Source organism: Bufo gargarizans, chromosome 1 (genome assembly GCF_014858855.1).
Source record: "Bufo gargarizans isolate SCDJY-AF-19 chromosome 1, ASM1485885v1, whole genome shotgun sequence".
NCBI lineage: Eukaryota > Metazoa > Chordata > Amphibia > Anura > Bufonidae > Bufo > Bufo gargarizans.
In genome coordinates this window covers 10,960,030-10,981,161 of record NC_058080.1, presented here as the reverse complement: position 1 = coordinate 10,981,161, position 21,132 = coordinate 10,960,030, and the positions used below count along the sequence as shown (strand labels likewise).

Sequence of the window (21,132 nt, the reverse complement as noted above, 5' to 3'; positions counted from 1 at the left end):
TCACCATGACGGGGGGGTTAATACTTCTGCTGGGACATCACGTGGTCAGTAAATCTTCTATAGTGGAGAAGGAGGAGAACGCCTGGTGTGTAGTAGCTGGATGTGAGGACAGGCTCTCATACATAGCAGCGTGCCGGGGGCAGGATGTGGCGGTTTTCTGCACATCTGTAGCTGTGTCTATGGGGACCACACCAGGACGCCGTGTGCACTACACATGACCCGCCGAGCTCCTCAGCTGAGATGAGAGCGCCATGTGGCTGCCATGCTGGGTTTCTGAAGTCTCTTAATTGCCTGTGATTTGTATGTCAGGCGATCGTCTACATATTAATGAAATCCATCTCCCAACAGCTGCAGTGCAAATGGAGAGCCCGATACAGCGCCAAATACACGGGCGGCACCGTCCTCCGCACCGGCCATCACTGAAGAGACCCACCAGGTATGGAGTCCCACAGCAATGCTTCATGGGAAAAGTACATGAGCTCTCCTCCAGAAGGATGAACACAGCCTCTATAGTGCCACCTAGAGGTAGGTCAACAGCTTTTACAGAGACTCCTCCAAAGGGAAGAGACACCTATCTGTAGACAGTTTGCCAGCTACGTCAAAGGATTCTCAGCAAGATCTCTGGGGATGTCTGTCTCTTCCGTTAGCTAAATCCCTAATCAAGGCTCTTCTATCGGTGGGAAATTGACTCCTACAGGTGGCGCTAGAGAGAACGTTTTCTTCCCTCTGGAGGAGAGCTCATTGACATACAATATAAAGGGTCCAGATTGGCCATGGATAGTGATGGTCTGCTCACTGCCATGAACGGGAGGGGACACATCCTCTATTAGCAAGTGAAGGTAAGGGGAGACTCTCCCACCGAATTAGGGTGGTCTAAACCCCTTACCAATAACATGTAGGACACCTTGGTCCGTGGGGCTTGGCACTGATTGGATACTAATACTAGGATGTGAAAGCACAAGTGACCCCAACCCTTACGCAACACCTCCCCTAAAAATCTTGGGGCCTCGTCACAGGACCATTCATGAACATAAAACCTTCTCAAAAATATTCCTTCAAGAGAAACAAAAATAATCAGGAGGTTTCGGAGAAAATCAACGGTGGTAGGCCAACCTTCTCCAGGACTGTCCTTCAGTTTGTGTCACCTACCTGACCACTGATCGTCAACCAAAGCTGTAAACTCTACATAGCAGCTCAATGCCAGGTGGCAGTGGAGTAAAGCTGAGCTCTCCAGTTGCCAAGAAAAATATGACTCAAGGTCTCTAGAGAAAAATGGACCAAACCAATTATGAGGTACACACTGGGGGGGGGTCTGTGGTACATTTAGACCATGGACAAGCCACCAGATCCACCTATGTAGAGACACTGTCTACAGGAACAGCAGAGACAGAGCTCAGCGACTCATCACCGAGTTCTGACATCTCATTGTCCTCAGCATCTCGCACTTCCCTCCAGCTGCTGCCAGGATCGGTGACTTACACCCGGGCTATTGCTTCCATATGGCTGCTACAACACAAGATGCTTTCCTCGAGCAGGCCGATGAGAGGCGCACACCTTCCTCCCCATACGTCTGGCATCGTTTAGTATTTCTGGCATCTTTGCTCTCGGAGTCGGCCGCTGCCAAGTCACCCTGAAGCTCCGGGTTCTAATCAGTATCACATAAAGTTTAACACATGCTTTGAAACCGTGGAGCGATGCCCCCCGGGGGAGGCTGTGCCGACATGGAGAAGGCATGCCATCCGCTGCCGCCACTTTCCCTCGCCACTGATCTTTCAACTCTGGCTGAACCGTCAGGAACGTCAATGCGCAGCGCTGCCAACTGAGGGGCATGTCCTCTGGGCGAACGATAAAGAGACATGGTCTGGAAGTGGAGCTGGGTGGTCAGAGGAGAAAAAGAGGTCCTCAAATATCAGCCATGAGGAACACCACAACACACCCTGAAAATCATGACCTGGAAAGATGAGCCTGATCCAGACCACCTACAAGGGTGACAACCACGAACGACACGCCCAAAGGACTTGTTACTCTGCCTTCATGGGATGGCTCCAGGACACGAAGGGCAACTTCCCATCAAACGTACAATGGTGGATGCAAAGCCATGACTGATAAAGCTCCATCCTGTCTGTACCATTCCCAGCGGTGAAGCCCACTCCGAAAATGGCCGCTGACAATAAATCAGAGGGGGTGACGTAGGCCAGGGGCTGGTGTGGTGGGCAGGTCCTGATGACGGGAACGTTTCTGGCCAGTGACGACTATCTAAGAAGATTTCACACAAACCTACTGAAAGACTACGAGACCAGAAGAGAACGTCCCTGGGTCTGTGTGTCCTGTCCCTACCGGAGGGTGTGATGGACCTGCGCTCCGGAGAGCGGCCCGTACAGCACTTTTATCTGAGTTTGTCCTCTAGAAGTGGCAGGGTCACCTCACCTCCACCCAGGACAGAGGACACTACATGTGACGTGATGTACTACAGCCTCCAGCAGACAGAGGAGTTGTAGTCCTAGTGCCTGGCGGTGCTCTTACCTGCTTCATGGCGAACTCCCCGATCCTCTCAGAGTGCTTGCGGATGCTCTCGAGGAAATCCTTCAGATCTGACATGGAGACATCTTTGATCTGCTCCCGTAGTTTGGGGATGTTGTCCACCATGGACTGACAGAAGCGGTAGTGACTGACCTGGGGCAGGTAAGTGTGCTCCATCTGCTCCAGGGTCTTCAGTGCAGGGTAATGTCTACAAGGGAGGGGAGACGTCAGAGCACTCACAACGACATCTTCACATTGCAATATACATTCTGTTTAGGGTACTGCCTACCTCTGCTTACAGTCAGTGAATGACTGAAATCTCATCTGCACTAATACATTGTAGCAAACCATCAGGGCAGGAGAGAGATTTAGCTGCTGAATTGTCTAGACTGGATGCAAGGGTTTTAAGTCCTTGACCACAAATGCTCATTGACAGCAAGCAGAGATATATATAAAGATGAGGTGCTGCCGGGTGGAGGTTTTGGTGTGTTGTATGGGTGCAGAGCATCAGTGTGTACATGAGCTCTGGCAGTGCTGACGGATGGGATCGGGGCCTACAGTACCCTAAAACCCTCTGGTAGGTGAACACGGCCGGGGAGCGCCCGCTCCTGAGCCCCGCTGTGACCTGGCAGGATTCTCAATGGACGGGAGGCGGTGGTGAGCGCCCGCTCCTGAGCCCCGCTGTGTGACCTGGCAGGATTCTCAATAGACGGGAGGCGGTGGTGAGCGCGCAGGAAGAGGAGTGGCCGCCATCACCCATGACCACATCGTACTGTAGGCCGTAGCAAGAAGTGCTGCCTCTAGAGGTGACAGGAAGCAACTGCTTTACCAAAGCCGCTCTTTGCTATTCAGGAGTTAAGGGGTTTTCCGAGTGTTTAATACTGATGACTTCTCCTCGGGACAGGCCGTCAGTACCTGATCGGTGGGGGTCTGACTCCACGAGGCCGGTGACTGCTGCAGCCTCGTCCTAGGCCAGTGACGTCCCAATCATCGGTCACAGCTCAGGGACATTGAAGTGACTGGTGCTGAGCTGTGATACCAAGCACAGCCACTACACAATGGATGGCGCTGTGCTCAGTGACCATTACACCTAGAGGCTCTGCTCTCTCTGCCACGCCCTGTCCACTTTGAGCCAGGTGTGATGACGTTCTCCCTGCCTGGTCCTGTCAAAGTGCAGAGGGAGCGGTAGTTGCAGAGAGCGCTTAGCCTCTAGGTGTAATGGTAACGCCCCCGTTGCTCCTAGAGGCTCATTTGCATATATTAAAAGGTAAATTTTTGTCAGCAAGGCGGACACGTGAACAGGAGCGCCTGTACGACTCGCTCCGAGGATGCGGAGTCCATCACTCACCTTTTAGCTTTCATTTGCTCCTGTAATTTACTGTACATCTCCAGCACTGAAGAGAAAACACAAGAGTCAGACCAGACGAAGAACGGCACCACCGGCGCCACGCACCCCGTAAGGCAGTATTCACACGGGCAGCTACTGTGGTCAAGACCGGGCCCTGATCCCCTCAGGTTAATGGCCGCCTGGCATACACATCAGGCATCCATCACTAATTCTGCCGCACCACCTGCCCATGTGAATGCACCCCGAGGACACCATCCCGCACTGTACACATGCGGGTATGACCTGGCACCCACCGGGCAGGCACAGACTGAGCTTCTCCACGGTGGCAGTGATGTTCCTCTGCTGGATGCGGCACTGCTGCAGATCCCTCATGGTGGACAACAACTGAGGACAGAGCAGAACATCGTCAGTGTAATATCCGCATGATGTCCTCCTACAGATAACTGCATGGCGTACGCATCACACCAGTATACATAGTACACATACACTAACGGAACACTACTCCCATCAGCACAGACCAAGACTTACCATCAAATCATAACCAACTGCAAAATATGTGTATCCAGTCATCACTCTGCTCTTCCTGTCATTATCTCTGATCCCGCCAGTCATCACTCTGCTCTTCCTGTCATTACCTCTGATCCCGCCAGTCACCAATCTGCTCTTCCTGTCATTACCTCTGATCCCGCCAGTCATCACTCTGCTCTTCCTGTCATTACCTCTGATCCCGCCCGTCATCACTCTGCTCTTCCTGTCATTACCTCTGATCCCGCCAGTCATCACTCTGCTCTTCCTGTCATTACCTCTGATCCCGCCAGTCATCACTCTGCTCTTCCTGTCATTACCTCTGATCCCGCCAGTCATCACTCTGCTCTTCCTGTCATTACCTCTGATCCCGCCAGTCATCACTCTGCTCTTCCTGTCATTACCTCTGATCCCGCCAGTCATCACTCTGCTCTTCCTGTCATTACCTCTGATCCCGCCAGTCATCACTCTGCTCTTCCTGTCATTACCTCTGATCCCGCCAGTCATCACTCTGTTCTTCCTGTCATTACCTCTGATCCGCCAGTCATCACTCTGCTCTTCCTGTCATTACCTCTGATCCCGCCAGTCATCACTCTGCTCTTCCTGTCATTACCTCTGATCCCGCCAGTCATCACTCTGCTCTTCCTGTCATTACCTCTGATCCCGCCAGTCATCACTCTGCTCTTCCTGTCATTACCTCTGATCCCGCCAGTCATCACTCTGCTCTTCCTGTCATTACCTCTGATCCCGCCAGTCATCACTCTGCTCTTCCTGTCATTACCTCTGATCCCGCCAGTCATCACTCTGCTCTTCCTGTCATTACCTCTGATCCCGCCAGTCATCACTCTGCTCTTCCTGTCATTACCTCTGATCCCGCCAGTCATCACTCTGCTCTTCCTGTCATTACCTCTGATCCCGCCAGTCATCACTCTGCTCTTCCTGTCATTACCTCTGATCCCGCCAGTCATCACTCTGCTCTTCCTGTCATTACCTCTGATCCCGCCAGTCACCACTCTGCTCTTCCTGTCATTACCTCTGATCCCGCCAGTCATCACCTCTGATCCCGCCAGTCATCACTCTGCTCTTCCTGTCATTACCTCTGATCCCGCCAGTCATCACTCTGCTCTTCCTGTCATTACCTCTGATCCCGCCAGTCATCACTCTGCTCTTCCTGTCATTACCTCTGATCCAGCCAGTCACCAATCTGCTCTTTCATTACCTCTGATCCCGCCAGTTATCACTCTGCTCTTCCTGTCACTACCGCTGATACCACCAGTCATCACTCTGCTCTTCCTGTCACTACCTCTGATACCACCAATCACCACTCTGCTCTTCCCGCCATTACCTCTGATACCACCAATCACCACTCTGCTCTTCCTGTCACTACCTCTGATACCAATCACCACTCTGCTCTTCCCGTCATTACCTCTGATACCACCAATCACCACTCTGCTCTTCCCGTCATTACCTCTGATACCACCAATCACCACTCTGCTCTTCCCGTCATTACCTCTGATACCACCAATCACCACTCTGCTCTTCCCGTCATTACCTCTGATACCACCAATCACCACTCTGCTCTTCCCGTCATTACCTCTGATACCACCAATCACCACTCTGCTCTTCCCGCCATTACCTCTGATACCACCAATCACCACTCTGCTCTTCCTGTCAGTCGTACAGATATCCCCCCAACCCCTGGGGCACATTAAGGAACATCCACAAGTCCTGTATAATGCTATAATTCTTAGACTAGTTACACATGGAGGATTACCTCTGCTCCGTCCACTTGCAGCCTCCTATTGGTGTCCATCACCTGGTTCTGAAACCAAAAGAACATCATATAATGTACGACCAGAGGGTCCAGTACTACAAAGAGCCAAACCTCCAGCCTGAAGGTCGGGCCGTGCGAAGCAGACAATAAGTATGTCTGGCAGAGAACAACACGCTCAACCTCCGCCCCACTCCAACAGCGGCCCAGCAGTCACACACTGATCGCCTGTCCAAGGGTTTGTAGGGGACTTAAAGGGAAACTCCACTTAAATCTCAGTGTTGAGACTGTAAATCCACTGAACCTCCCTGGCCTGATCCGACGGGTCTTGGAGCCACTTTACCGCTTTAATCTTGATTTCCTATTCTCCATTCACATCCAGAGCTGCTGGCTGTCCTAGGAAACAGACCGCTCGTAAGCTGCACCCCGCCGTCAGGCATGTGACCTCACTGCTCCCACAGTGCATTGCTCTCTGGTATCAGGAAGCAAGCAGGATTCTGGGCTTTGGGTTGACCTGGGTCCAGTTGGATCCCGGGCGATTACATGACCTATTGCCTGCCCGCAGGGTCGTCAGCAGGGTGCTATGGATGGGGGGCCACAGTCCCCGGCACTCTTACCTTCAGTTTCTCGGCCTCCCCCCGCACTTTCAGCAGCTCGGTGATGGAGTCTACAAACCCCTGGTAGTGGAAATTGCACATCTTCTCAATCTCGCGGTCGTGGTTTCGGATCCGCACCTCCAGCTTCTCCATAAAGTGGCTGTGCTCCTCTCCATCGTATACAGACCTACAGGGAGGAGACGACATGAGACGAGTCCACATCCTCCATTCACATCAAGAGCAGCTCTCAAACGTTACTGGTCAGCCTTGGAGACGGAGGTCGCCATCAGATAGGTGCTCAACTACTTCACCTGTTTACTTCCCACAAGGCACAGAGCTCTGAATGCAGCTTTGGGTGTGACTGGAGACATTCATATGCATACAGCTGAAGTCAATTCCTATTTTCTTTATGACATATACGAGGCCCTCCATAATAACACTATACAGCACACTGATGACCCATCAGCCGGCGGCAGGAGCAAGCACAAGAATAAAACCGAGTGGTTATAACGCGTCACGAGATCGCCACCTGCTGGCAGACAGAGCACACCGCATCCTGGAGACAATACAAACCTCAGGGGTGACGGCAGTGGACCCCAGTATCCCCCACCTTCAGAAACTTTTATATATGTTATAGGGACACATCAAACGTTTATATCAGTGGGGGTCCGTCTCGTGCAGTGAGGAAAGAACAGGCTTCTCGCCCCTCGTTCTAGAGATCTGTGGGGGTCTCAGCGCTCAGACCCCCACTGATATAAACCTTTCCTATGTCCCCATAACATATCAAAAGTGTAATAAAAGTAGAGCGCCACTTTAACCACTTCAGCCCCGCTAGCTGAAACCCCCTTAATGACCAGGCCACTTTTTACACTTCGGCACTACACTCCTTTCACCGTTTATCGCTCGGTCATACAACTTACCACCCAAATGAATTTTACCTCCTTTTCTTCTCACTATCAGAGCTTTCATTTGGTGGTATTTCATTGCTGCTGACATTTTTTTTATTTTTTTTGTTATTAATCAAAATTTACCAAAATTTTTGCAAAAAAATGAAATTTCTCACTTTCAGTTGTAAAATTTTTCAAATAAAACTACATTTATATATAAATTTTTCTCTAAATTTATTGTTCTACATGTCTTTGATTTAAAAAAAATGTTCGGGTAAAAACAAGAATGGTTTGGGTAAAAGTTATAGCGTTTACAAACTATGGTACAAAAATGTGAATTTCCGCATTTTGAAGCAGCTCTGACTTTCTGAGCACCTGTCATGTTTCCTGAGGTTCTACAATGCCCAAACAGTAGAAACACCCCACAAATGACCCCATTTCGGAAAGTAGACACCCTAAGGCAGGCATGTCCAAACTGCGGCCCTCCAGCTGTTGCAAAACTACAACTCCCAGCATGCCTGGATAGCTTACAGCTACTAGGGCATGCTGGGAGTTGTAGTTTTGCAACAGCTGGAGTGCCGCAGTTTGGACATGCCTGCCCTAAGGTATTCGCTGATGGGCATAGTGAGTTCATAGAACTTTTTATTTTTTGTCACAAGTTAGCGGAAAATGATGATTTTTATTTATTTTTTTCCTTACAAAGTCTCATATTCCACTAACTTGTGACAAAAAATAAAAACTTCCATGAACTCACTATGTCCATCACGAAATACCTTGGGGTGTCTTCTTTCTAAAATGGGGTCACATGTGGGGTATTTATACTGCCCTGGCATTTTAGGGGCCCTAAAGTGTGAGAAGAAGTCTGGAATCCAAATTTCTAAAAATGCCCTCCTAAAAGGAATTTGGGCCCCTTTGCCCACCTAGGCTGCAAAAAAGTGTCACATCTGGTATCGCCGTACTCAGTAGAAGTAGGGAAATGTGTTTTGGGGTGTATTTTTACATATACCCATGCTGGGTGTGAGAAATATCTCTCTAAAAGTCAACTTCCCATTTTTTTTATACAAAGTTGTCATTATAGAGAGATATTTATCTCACCCAGCATGGTTATATGTAAAAAGACACCCCAAAACACATTGCCCAACTTCTCCTGAGTACGGCGATACCACATGTGTGACACTTTTTTGCAGCCTAGATGCGCAAAGGGGCCCAAATTCCTTTTAGGAGGGCATTTTTTGACATTTGGATCCCAGACTTCTTCTCACGCTTTAGGGCCCCTAAAATGCCAGGGCAGTATAAATACCCCACATGTGACCCCATTTTGGAAAGAAGACACCCCAAGGTATTCCGTGAGGGGCATGGCGAGTTCATAGAAGTTTTTTGTTTTTTTTTGGCACAAGTTAGCGGAAATAGATTTTTTTTTTTTTTTTTCTCACAAAGTCTCTCTTTCCACTAACTTGTGACAAAAAGTTAAATCTTTCATGGACTCAATATGCCCCTCAGCGAAAACTTTGGGGTGTCTTCTTTCTGAAATGGGGTCACATGTGGGGTATTTATACTGCCCTGGCATTTTAGGGGCCCTAAAGCGTGAGAAGAAGTCTGGAATATAAATGTCTAAAAAAATTTACGCATTTGGATTCCGTGAGGGGTATGGTGAGTTCATGTGAGATTTTTTTTTTTTTTCACAAGTTAGTGGAATATGAGACTTTGTAATAAAAAAAAAATCTATTTCCGCTAACTTGGGCCAAAAAAATGTCTGAATGGAGCCTGACAGGGGGGTGATCAATGACAGGGGGGTGATCAGGGAGTCTATATGGGGTGATCATCACCCTGTCATTGATCACCCCCCTGTAAGGCCTCCTTCAGACGTCCGTATATGTTTTGCAGATCCGCAAAAGACGGACACTGTGAATCCGCAAAACACATACGGACGTCTGAATGGAGCCTTACAGGGGGGTGATCAATGACAGGGGGGTGATCAGGGAGTCTATATGGGGTGATCAGGGGTTAATAAGGGGTTAAGTGATAGGGGGGGTGGGTGTAGTGTAGTGTGAACGATCGCCGCTGGCAGGCTGTAGATCTACTCGCTTACCTGCAGTTCCTGTGAACGCACGCGCCTGTGTGCACGCGTTCACAGGAAATCTCGCGTCTCGCGAGATGACGTGCCGGCGCGTTAAGGAGGAATGGATCGACCGCCTTCGGAACGCAATCCTGCGTTAGGCGGTCCGGAGGCGGATAAAGGTTCTGAACACCCTCAGGGACAATTTTTGGATGACTGCATTTTACTCACTTTGGGCTAAAAATCTTTTTTTCTATTGGTCTTCATTACAAACGTCCAGCAGTTTTTGTCCTCCGGGGTTAACGTTCAGCCTAGCTGCGGGATATCTTAGTGTCAGGTTTACACGGAGTGGTATGGGTGCTGCTCTGACGGCTGAGTTCAGAGATGAGGGCTATGCCACTCCCTCTTCTGGGACTCCGGGGTGCTGCTCTGACGGCTGAGTTCAGAGATGAGGGCTATGCCACTCCCTCTTCTGGGACTCCGGGGTGCTGCTCTGACGGCTGAGTTCAGAGATGAGGGCTATGCCACTCCCTCTTCTGGGACTCCGGGGTGCTGCTCTGACGGCTGAGTTCAGAGATGAGGGCTATGCCACTCCCTCTCTTCTGGGACTCCGGGGTGCTGCTCTGACGGCTGAGTTCAGAGATGAGGGCTATGCCACTCCCTCTTCTGGGACTCCAGGGTGCTGCTCTGACGGCTGAGTTCAGAGATGAGGGCTATGCCACTCCCTCTTCTGGGACTCCAGGGTGCTGCTCTGACGGCTGAGTTCAGAGATGAGGGCTATGCCACTCCCTCTTCTGGGACTCCAGGGTGCTGCTCTGACGGCTGAGTTCAGAGATGAGGGCTATGCCACTCCCTCTTCTGGGACTCCAGGGTGCTGCTCTGACGGCTGAGTTCAGAGATGAGGGCTATGCCACTCCCTCTCTTCTGGGACTCTGGGGTGCTGCTCTGACAGCTGAAGGCATAGCCCTTCTCTCTGAACTCCTGACAGCTCATAAGCACTCATTAGAAACTGGTAAGAATACGGCTTCAGTGAGTGTTTATGAGCTGTCAGGAGTTCAGAGATGAGGGCTATGCTTCCAGCCGCCAATCCGGAGTCACAGAAGGGAGTTACAACAACAACGGAGGACAGAGTAGCAGGGTGTGTCACTATACGGAGGAACCCCCCCCTTCTCTGTTCCTTTCTGAACATGAAGCGCGCAGTTCGTTACAGTGTATCAGACAAGACGAGAGCAGTCAGGACAGAGTGCAGAGCAGGGAGACTGCTAATAAGAGGCTGATACACTGTAACAAACTACCCAACACTTTTAGCCTCAGAATATAAACCATTCCTCACCAAGATCTCTGCTTACTGGCAATGAATAGAAAACTCTATTCTGACAGATCTCTCCCCTTCTGGACTCCATATGCGCTGTCGACATCCCCAGTGCTCCCAGTATTCTCCACAGACTCTGCTGGTGTCTGACAGCACACCTTATCAGCATGACGACACTACTACTCCAATCATGCACCTGTCAGACAGACTGGGTGTCACCTCCACAGACCCCCATATTACTGGTGATAACCAGTGCCGTGTACAATCCCAGCGCAGGATACGTGACATGAGAAGAGCACACGCCTGCACCGAATTACAGCTTCAAATGTTGTGCAACCGCCAGCACACGAGGACACGGACATTCCAGAACCACACACAGTGTTATCCACGGGTCATACACCACATGTGCAGGTACAGTGCACGGCTACTACACCACATGTGCAGGTACAGTGCACGGCTACTACACCACATGTGCAGGTACAGTGCACGGCTACTACACCACATGTGCAGGTACAGTGCACGGCTACTACACCACATGTGCAGGTACAGTGCACGGCTACTACAACACATGTGCAGGTACAGTGCACGGCTCATACAACACATGTGCAGGTACAGTGCACGGCTAATACACCACATGTGCAGGTACAGTGCACGGCTACTACACCACATGTGCAGGTACAGTGCACGGCTACTACACCACATGTGCAGGTACAGTGCACGGCTACTACAACACATGTGCAGGTACAGTGCACGGCTACTACAACACATGTGCAGGTACAGTGCACGGCTACTACAACACATGTGCAGGTACAGTGCACGGCTACTACAACACATGTGCAGGTACAGTGCACGGCTACTACACCACATGTGCAGGTACAGTGCACGGCTACTACACCACATGTGCAGGTACAGTGCACGGCTACTACAACACATGTGCAGGTACAGTGCACGGCTACTACAACACATGTGCAGGTACAGTGCACGGCTACAACACATGTGCAGGTACAGTGCACGGCTACTACACACAGATCATACAACACGTGCAGGTACAGTGCACGGCTACAACACATGTGCAGGTACAGTGCACAGCTACTACACTCCGATCATACAACACATGTTCAGGTACAGTGCACGGCTACTACACTCCGATCATACAACACATGTTCAGGTACAGTGCACGGCTACTACACACAGGTCATACAACACATGTGCAGGTACAGTGCACGGCTACTACACACCGGTCATACAACACATGTGCAGGTACAGTGCACGGCTACAACACATGTGCAGGTACAGTGCACGGCTACTACAGACAGGTGATACAACACGTGCAGGTACAGTGCACGGCTACAACACATGTGCAGGTACAGTGCACAGCTACAACACACGGGTCATACAACACATGTGCAGGTACAGTGCACGGCTACTACACTCCGATCATACAACACATGTTCAGGTACAGTGCACGGCTACTACACACAGGTCATACAACACATGTGCAGGTACAGTGCACGGCTACTACACACAGATCATACAACACATGTGCAGGTACAGTGCACGGCTACTACACACCGGTCATACAACACGTGCAGGTACAGTGCACGGCTACTACACTCCGATCATACAACACATGTGCAGGTACAGTGCACGGCTACTACACACAGATCATACAACACATGTGCAGGTACAGTGCACGGCTACTACACACAGATCATACAACACATGTGCAGGTACCGTGCACGGCTACTACACACCGGTCATACAACACATGTGCAGGTACAGTGCATGGCTACTACACACCGGTCATACAACACATGTGCAGGTACAGTGCACGGCTACTACACTCCGATCATAGAACACATGTGCAGGTACCGTGCACGGCTACTACACACCGGTCATACAACACATGTGCAGGTACAGTGCACGGCTACTACACTCCGATCATAGAACACATGTGCAGGTACCGTGCACGGCTACTACACACAGATCATACAACACATGTGCAGGTACAGTGCACGGCTACTACACACCGGTCATACAACACATGTGCAGGTACAGTGCACGGCTACTACACACCGGTCATACAACACATGTGCAGGTACAGTGCACGGCTACTACACACCGGTCATACAACACATGTGCAGGTACCGTGCACGGCTACTACACACCGGTCATACAACACATGTGCAAGTACATTTCACATACTAGTCACATAAGACATCTGAGCAATGAGCACGTACATTAAATACCGTCATACAATAGGTCTGAGTACCTTCACAACATAGTAGTCACAGTATTTAGCATGTCCACTACACACCGGTCACACAACACATGCAATACATTGTAAATCTACAGCTATCATACCTGGTGTCTGCCGTGCCCCCAGGGGTGAGATCTGGTCCCAGACCTGCTCTAGGACACTCCACCCCCACTATTCTGGGACATCATTAGCCCTGTTTCATACCCGGGCAGTGGGGTGTTTTACACCTGGTAGGTAAGTCTAAGACACCAATGGCCATTTTGTGAGGTTGGAGTTTGGAGGAACCAGCTCTCAGCTATGAAGACACCATAACTCCACCTGAAGGCACCAGGTATGATGACTGCACATTTCCAAACTCATATTATAGTTAGGAACCGGAAGGTCGCTTTCAAGGGTTTTCCGGGATTCAGTGGGCACAGCAAACCCACCTCAATCACTCATATCTTGTTTGTAGTGTCCAATAAACTTACCGTCTCAAAGTTGTGTGGATTGTTCGCTTGGGAATCTGTTCACGTCACGTTTCTCTTCTGAAAATCCTGCTTCTGCCAGATTTACCAGATTTCAGGGCTAGTTTATGGACTGGCGTCAAATTCGCTGTAGACGGGGATAGAATTAGACCTCTCTATCGTGCATGCGCAGTTGAAGTGGATTCACAAGTCTGTCCATGTGCCCGGGAGAGAAATAGTTCTGCCCCGTCCACATCGGATGTAATGTACTGTCCACGCTGGAAACCTGGTAAAGAACATGACAGAGATGGAAGCTGAATTCTTAGAAGAACAGTGTTACGTGACCAGGTTCCCAGGAGGCTGATCCACACAACTTCTAGACAGTAAGTAAATTATAACTTAGATATTAGTAATTAAGATGGTCCTGGGGGTTCCAGAAAATCCCTTTAAGATGGTGAACACTGGGGATCTCAGACAGTTGAAAAAGATGATTTAGACGATTTTGTTTTGGTTATCAGCAACGTTTCATGACAAACAAGTGTCATCAATGAAGACATCCATCGAAAGTTGACCTACCACGATGGACTTTCAGTTTTGACCAACAACCTATCTGCCTAAGATCAATGGAAGAAGTTCAGACCAGGCTACAGATCACGGGTGATCAATCAGTGATTCATTGTAATAACTTATGGCAAGGTCATCAATGACCGACCGGTCACCCAGAAAACTGTATCTGAACTTCCGAATGTACTAGCTGTAGACTCGATTGTGACCTTTCTTGGTCTCACTCAAGGTTCTCATTGTACAGAGAAATAAAACAAAGCCATAAAAGTGAGAAGTAAACAGGAAAAGCTTTGGAGCTGATGGGATGCGCCGTTCTCCAACTGTAAAACCTCACCATGGAAAAGTTTAGTGTTTGATCAACAAAAAATGTGAATCCAGTGACCGGGGTAAAGAGATTCTGGGTCCATGTGCCAAACCGCCAAAGCCATTAGGACCCCCATGACACAAAAAAAACTAATTTAGCAGAAAAAAAAAATCCAAGACATTAAATAAAATAAATCAAGTGGAACAAAACAAGGCTCGGCAGTAATGAAACAAAGGATTCAGGGATTGTTGGTTTTAATTAGCAGAGCTGTTGGTTTCAATTAGAAAGAGAACAAGGGAGGGCGAAGACGGGAATAACGGGGAACAACTTCTGGAAGCCTTGGTGGGGCTTCTGATGACTTGAAGCCATCTTCCTTTTATTAGCAGACATAACATCTTTAATCCTGTTTATTCCCCAAGTTAAAAATACACAGAAACAGATGAAAGTAGAGACCCGACTGCAGTGTCTGAGGCATCACCGGCCCAGCAGGTCAGAACATGGAGCTGCAGACTATGTGAAGGAACATCCAACATTTATGACCACCAAGTCTATTATATCACCAAGGCTACTGCACAGTACAACGTTTTCAGCCCCACTTTGTCCACAACCTTTAGTGTTTTCCTTTGCAGGTCTGTCCTAGTAAAAACAGGACTGATGTACAGACCTTCACTAGTGGTCCTCAGATTGCAGGGATTCAGATAAATAACCTAATATCACCTTTAGTCAACCAGGTCTACAAATTTAGGAACCAAGTCATATTTTGGGTCAATATCCTGCTAAAGTGCCCCCGCCCCCCCCTCCCAGGTTCAAGACAGCCTGTGTCTTTAAAGGGTTAACACTCGTGTTGGAATGGGCTTGCATAGGTGTGATGGTCAGGGATGCACATACTTTTTGGCCACACAGTGTACCTAAGAGAACATGGCTAAAGAACCTCCTCTACTTGGCTGCATAGAGTTCGTCCATGGACTGAGGAAGCATAACCTGACATCCAAAAGCTGGAGCTTGCTAAAATGTATTTCCGAAATATCGAGGCCCGTCTACAAATCCCATAAAGTGGATCAGCCGCCCCTTCATGCCAGCATGTGCAATCAAAACTCATTAGAAAACACAAACAGGAAAATACATGAAAGTGCATGATTACTGTCAGGAACTCGCTCAAGGAATTTGTGTTCATGACTTTGTACATCCATCCATGTAGGACCAACTGTATATACAACACTGGTGAAAACAATCACAACCAAGTATAATCTGCCAAATGTCTCCAAAAATAAACCCAGGATGAGAAGGGCGCACGATTCTCAAAAGATACGAGACCAGAAACATAATAAATATATAAACCGCCAAGACAGGGTCATCTCCGTACATGGCCCAAGTAACTTCTGTCCGAGAAGAAGCATGGAAGAATAATGACCATGGTGAGAACATATGTCCAAGAGAGGACATATAGTGTACAACAAAGCCATATACTCCCAGAGTGTGATTCTATATTTTAGAAGTGGTTAGAAGAGACTCTCTGATATGACCCCAAATAGTCTACTCGAAGAGGAGCTACACTATTAAAGCTGTTCTCCACTATGTGCACCCTACACATTAGAGGTGTCCTTTGACATTATGGGGACCACAAAGTTGTTATTTGGAATGAGCAGAACCTAAGTGTATGCAAAAATGAGTTTTATAAACTGGACAACCCCATTACTAAAAACATGAATAGCAGTCCTTCTTTGTGTCCCATCTTCTGTTGGGTCTTCAGTATCTTTAAGGATATCTTCATGACTGTTTAGGTTGTCTCTATTCATCTTGTTTCTTCTCGTCATTTTGCTCTTCCAAAGGCAATGTTTCAGGCTGGTCATTTGTGGTTCTAGCAGAAAGATTGATTTGAACGACAAGTTACCCCGATGCAACAAGACACCACTGAGCAACCATCATTAGGCTGATGCAGCAATTGCCAATATAAAAATAAATTTAAGTGGAAAAAAACAGGTAATGTAAATGAACCATAAACATTCATAAAAAGGTTGGGGAGTGAAGCTAAACTGATCCCTTTCAAATCAGTCAGTAATATATGAGATTCGCTCCTCAACCTGGAGAGGCTGAGGTAGGTCATACATAAACACTCATGGCTGGACAAGATTTCCTGGCATGGGATGAATTTCGACTGGCCCAGTCCAAGATCAGTAGGGACAGAGGTGTTGAAAATAATAAGTGGCTCTTAGATCCCCAATTATGGAGGAGTCAGAAAAGATGGCAGTCAATTGACCAATCTGTAGCCAACTAGATGAACCCTCTGTGCAGCTAGACTCACATCTGTTTACATATTTCGGCTGCAGGTACACATCAGGAGTGGTCTCGATGTACACCTCCAAAGCCACCTCTTTAGGTCTGTAGTAGCATACGTCATTTAATGACTACCACCGCAAAAAGAAACACATATGGCATCCATTTTTATATGGGAGAGATTGGCAAACAATTGGTCAGTAAATGTTTTTTCTCCACCCAAGAGCAGAAACCCCACCCCCGAAGATCGATTATATCCCCAGTAAGCTAATGAAGTTCCATCACTGGGACCCACCCCGAGAAATGGGCATTCATGTCACACATAAATGTGTGGACGTGACGACCATCATCTGCCTTGAACGAACCCAACCAAGTCTTCTGATGACTGGAGGTCCTACAGGGTTATGTGCTGGTAGAAGGTATCCTAAGTGCATCCTTCTAGCAGAGAACAGGGGGTGAAAAAAAAGTCAATTCCATGGATTCCTCCAGAGGAAAAAGAATCATTTTTTTAATTACAGCAGTTACGATGGGACCTCCGCGCAGAATGAAGCCTTTTATTATGGCCCAATAAACAGGAAATATGTGCGGGACTTTACAGGAGCGAGAACAAACATCCTTTCATATCCTTTATTACACCAAGTATTCGCTGTCAGTTGTAAAAGGTCTTCATTAAGTATGGAATTATTTTAATAACAGAATCATCTTCTCCTCGGAGACCCCCAACTTCAAGCAATGAGAACCAGGCGCTGAAAATAATGGGAAATTCCACGCCGAGCACACACGACAATCCAGACTAAACAAGAACACTCAACGGGTACCAGGGAAGAGGAACATGACCAGTCACTTTACCAACCATCTGCTGCTCCTGTGCTGAGACTTACCTAGTCTATGACCGGCGTCTGGGCCCTTATCCTCCAGCAATGACCAGTAAAGTCAAAACGTGACCACTGCAGCCAAACATGTGTTTCAGAATGTCATTGCTGGAACCAGAAGAAGAGAGCACAGAGAGGACCAAGGAAGTCTCACCATTAACCAAATCTGTTAGATACATCTCCATCCACAACAGAAGCTCCATGGTTTGCACTTCATGGCTTCTCCCACCTCTTCCTGTCAGCCATATTGTATATCATGGGGCACACTGTGGTCATCGTGACCCTTTCCATCTACAACTCTGAGCTCTGCCACCACAACAGGAGAGGCAATCCACTGTCTGAGTCCAAAGGTCTGGTCATCTTTTTGAGAGATGCCATGGAGCAGAGACGTGACATAGAACCCAGGAAAACATAGCTTAGAGGTTAAGTCCACCCTTGCTGGTTCTAAATTGAGAAATGATTCAACACTGGGTAGGTTTATAGTCTGTGTTTATAACTGCTATGCAGACGATATATCTCCATGGTAACAGACTACAAACAGACCTTGTGTAGTCTGATCCAGGAGTCACATTCCCTTCCATTCGTCCTACTTTATATGAGTGTGTGATAGGTTCCTACGAAGGACATACAGAAGGGAATTATGACTGCAGGACCAGACTACATGGGGTTTGTTTGTTGTCTGTTACCATGGAAACAAGTATGTATAGGAGCTCTAGCAGCAAAACGATAGGAAGTTTTTAATGAAGATCTATTGCAAATTTGCAAAGGTGAAGATTTATATGGGGGGATCTCCGGGAGTACAGAGCTGCACGATAAGATATGTGCATATATATGTGTATATACTGTATGCTCTCAGGAAATAAGCTCTGAAGGCAGTTTTAGATACAGTAACAGGCCACATGCATGACCTTCTGCTCCCGACCTTAGTATTAACACTGGCGCCATCATCAGGACCGGTCGGGGGGGCTGCACTCGCACAACTGGCTTTAATAGAAAACTCCAAATAAAGATTAAAAAGGAACATTGGGAATGGTTTCTTCTGGGAGCAGTAGCGTTCCAGCCCCCGGACGGTTCTCATTAGTGGGGGGCGAGCCCCTGGAGCTGCACTCAGGATGGGACTGTTTGCTCACAGGTGCAGCTCTGGATTCCTGCTTTTTTACTAGACCCATCTGTGGGGCGCATGGGACACATTTAAAGCAGGTTTCGCAAGCAGCAGGCCTGACACTTATTATTAGGCGGCCAAATTTAGTTCCTGGGGGTGGGGGCATCAAAGCCTCCTATTGAATGGGGGAGTCCTCCTCCCACGTATCATCCCCGGACAAAGAAGATGCTTTTCATGTGTGGAAATAACATCCTGATGGTTCTGCTCCAGGGACATCCACGCTCCACATAATCTGTTTAAGTGGGGTCTCTCCACACAAGCCATGGACTCCGACCAATGTATGTGCAGAGCCCTGGAGCCGAATGACCCCCATCATCACATGCTGATGATGAACATCTGACATAGCAGGTTTGCTACAATGGATCAGTGCAGTCAATCATCTATGATCAACGTATAGCACTGATCTCCTCTACCAACCTTGTAGAAATCCAAACCATCCCCACCACTCACTGGGCCCCCTACAACCAACCCCACCATTCACTGGGCCCCCTACAACCAACCCCACCATTCACTGGGCCCCCTACAACCAACCCCACCATTCACTGGGCCCCCTACAACCAACCCCACCATTCACTGGGCCCCCTACAACCAACCCCACCATTCACTGGGCCCCCTACAACCAACCCCACCATTCACTGGGCCCCCTACAACCAACCCCACCATTCACTGGGCCCCCTACAACCAACCCCGCCATTCACTGGGCCCCCTACAACCAACCCCGCCATTCACTGGGCCCCCTACAACCAACCCCGCCATTCACTGGGCCCCCTACAACCAACCCCGCCATTCACTGGGCCCCCTACAACCAACCCCGCCATTCACTGGGCCCCCTACAACCACCCCCGCCATTCACTGGGCCCCCTACAACCAACCCCGCCATTCACTGGGCCCCCTACAACCAACCCCGCCATTCACTGGGCCCCCTATAACCAACCACGCCATTCACTGGGCCCCCTATACCCAACCACGCCATTCACTGGGCCCCCTATAACCAACCACGCCATTCACTGGGCCCCCTATAACTAACCACGCCATTCACTGGGCCCCCTATAACCAACCACGCCATTCACTGGGCCCCCTACAACCAACCACACCATTCACTGGGCCCCCTACAACCAACCACACCATTCACTGGGCCCCCTACAACCAACCACACCATTCACTGGGCCCCCTACAACCAACCACACCATTCACTGGGCCCCCTACAACCAACCACACCATTCACTGGGCCCCCTACAACCAACCACGCCATTCACTGGGCCCCCTACAACCAACCACACCATTCACTGGGCCCCCTACAACCAACCACACCATTCACTGGGCCCCCTATAGCCACCCCCACCATTCACTGGGCCCCCTATAGCCACCCCCACCATTCACTGGGCCCCCTATAACCAACCACACCATTCACTGGGCCCCCTATAGCCATCCCCACCATTCACTGGGCCCCCTATAGCCATCCCCGTGTCACAGCCTTTAGTGTGCGCCATGACACGGTTGCCGTGCATGCTGTTGCCAGTTGCAACGTGTAGGTGCTTCCTCCTTTCTCCTGGGGCCTTCCCTGTCTGGTGCCGGAGGAGTTAATTATCTAGCTGGTGGGGATTTAGGTGTGTCCTGGGTGTGTCCACGAGGTTTATATTGCCTGAGGCCTGTTGGCTGGGTTCAGTGTTCCTCCAGCCTTGCTGTGTGGTGGAGCTTTGCCTCTACTATCTTTCCAGTGCTTGAGGGCCACTTTATGGAACATGAAGGTCACCATGATGTCTCCCCCGATCATGGTGACCTTTATGTTCCATAAGGTGGCCCTCAAGCACTGCTAAGATGATAGAGGCAGGAGCACAGCTCCAGCACACAGCAAGGCTGGAGGAACACTGAACCCAGCCAACAGGCCTCAGGCAATATAAACCTCGTGGACACACCCAGGACACACCTAAATCCCCACCAGCTAGATAATTAACTCCTCCGGCACCAGACAGGGAAGGCCCCAGGAGAAAGGAGGCACCTACACATTGCAACTGGCCACAGCATGCACGGCAACCGTGTCATGGCGCACACCAAAGGCCGTGACACCTCGCCATTCACAGGGCACCCTATAGCCATCTCCGCCATTCACTGGGCACCCAGTCCAACATAAAATCTGATCTTCACATGGGAGTCGGATGGGAGTCATCACACTATGTTAAGGCTGCCTCATGGAGTCTACCAGAGAAGACCAGTGACCGCTCAGTGCCCACGTTT

The 21,132-nt window shown here is 49.2% G+C and overlaps 1 protein-coding gene across 4 annotated transcripts in view; it reads right to left on the bottom strand.

Moving 5' to 3' along the window:
• EXOC6B (exocyst complex component 6B) overlaps nt 1-21,132 on the bottom strand; it is a 144,416-nt gene that overhangs the window by 105,706 nt on the left and 17,578 nt on the right. For all 4 annotated transcript variants that reach the window (XM_044294497.1, XM_044294506.1, XM_044294514.1 and 1 more), the window contains exons 2-6: nt 6,782-6,947; nt 6,168-6,215; nt 4,162-4,252; nt 3,869-3,914; nt 2,524-2,728 (exon numbers count right to left, since the gene is read on the bottom strand). In XM_044294497.1, coding sequence (XP_044150432.1) covers nt 2,524-2,728; nt 3,869-3,914; nt 4,162-4,252; nt 6,168-6,215; nt 6,782-6,947 — 556 coding nt within the window. The remainder of the gene's footprint in view (nt 1-2,523; nt 2,729-3,868; nt 3,915-4,161; nt 4,253-6,167; nt 6,216-6,781; nt 6,948-21,132) is intronic.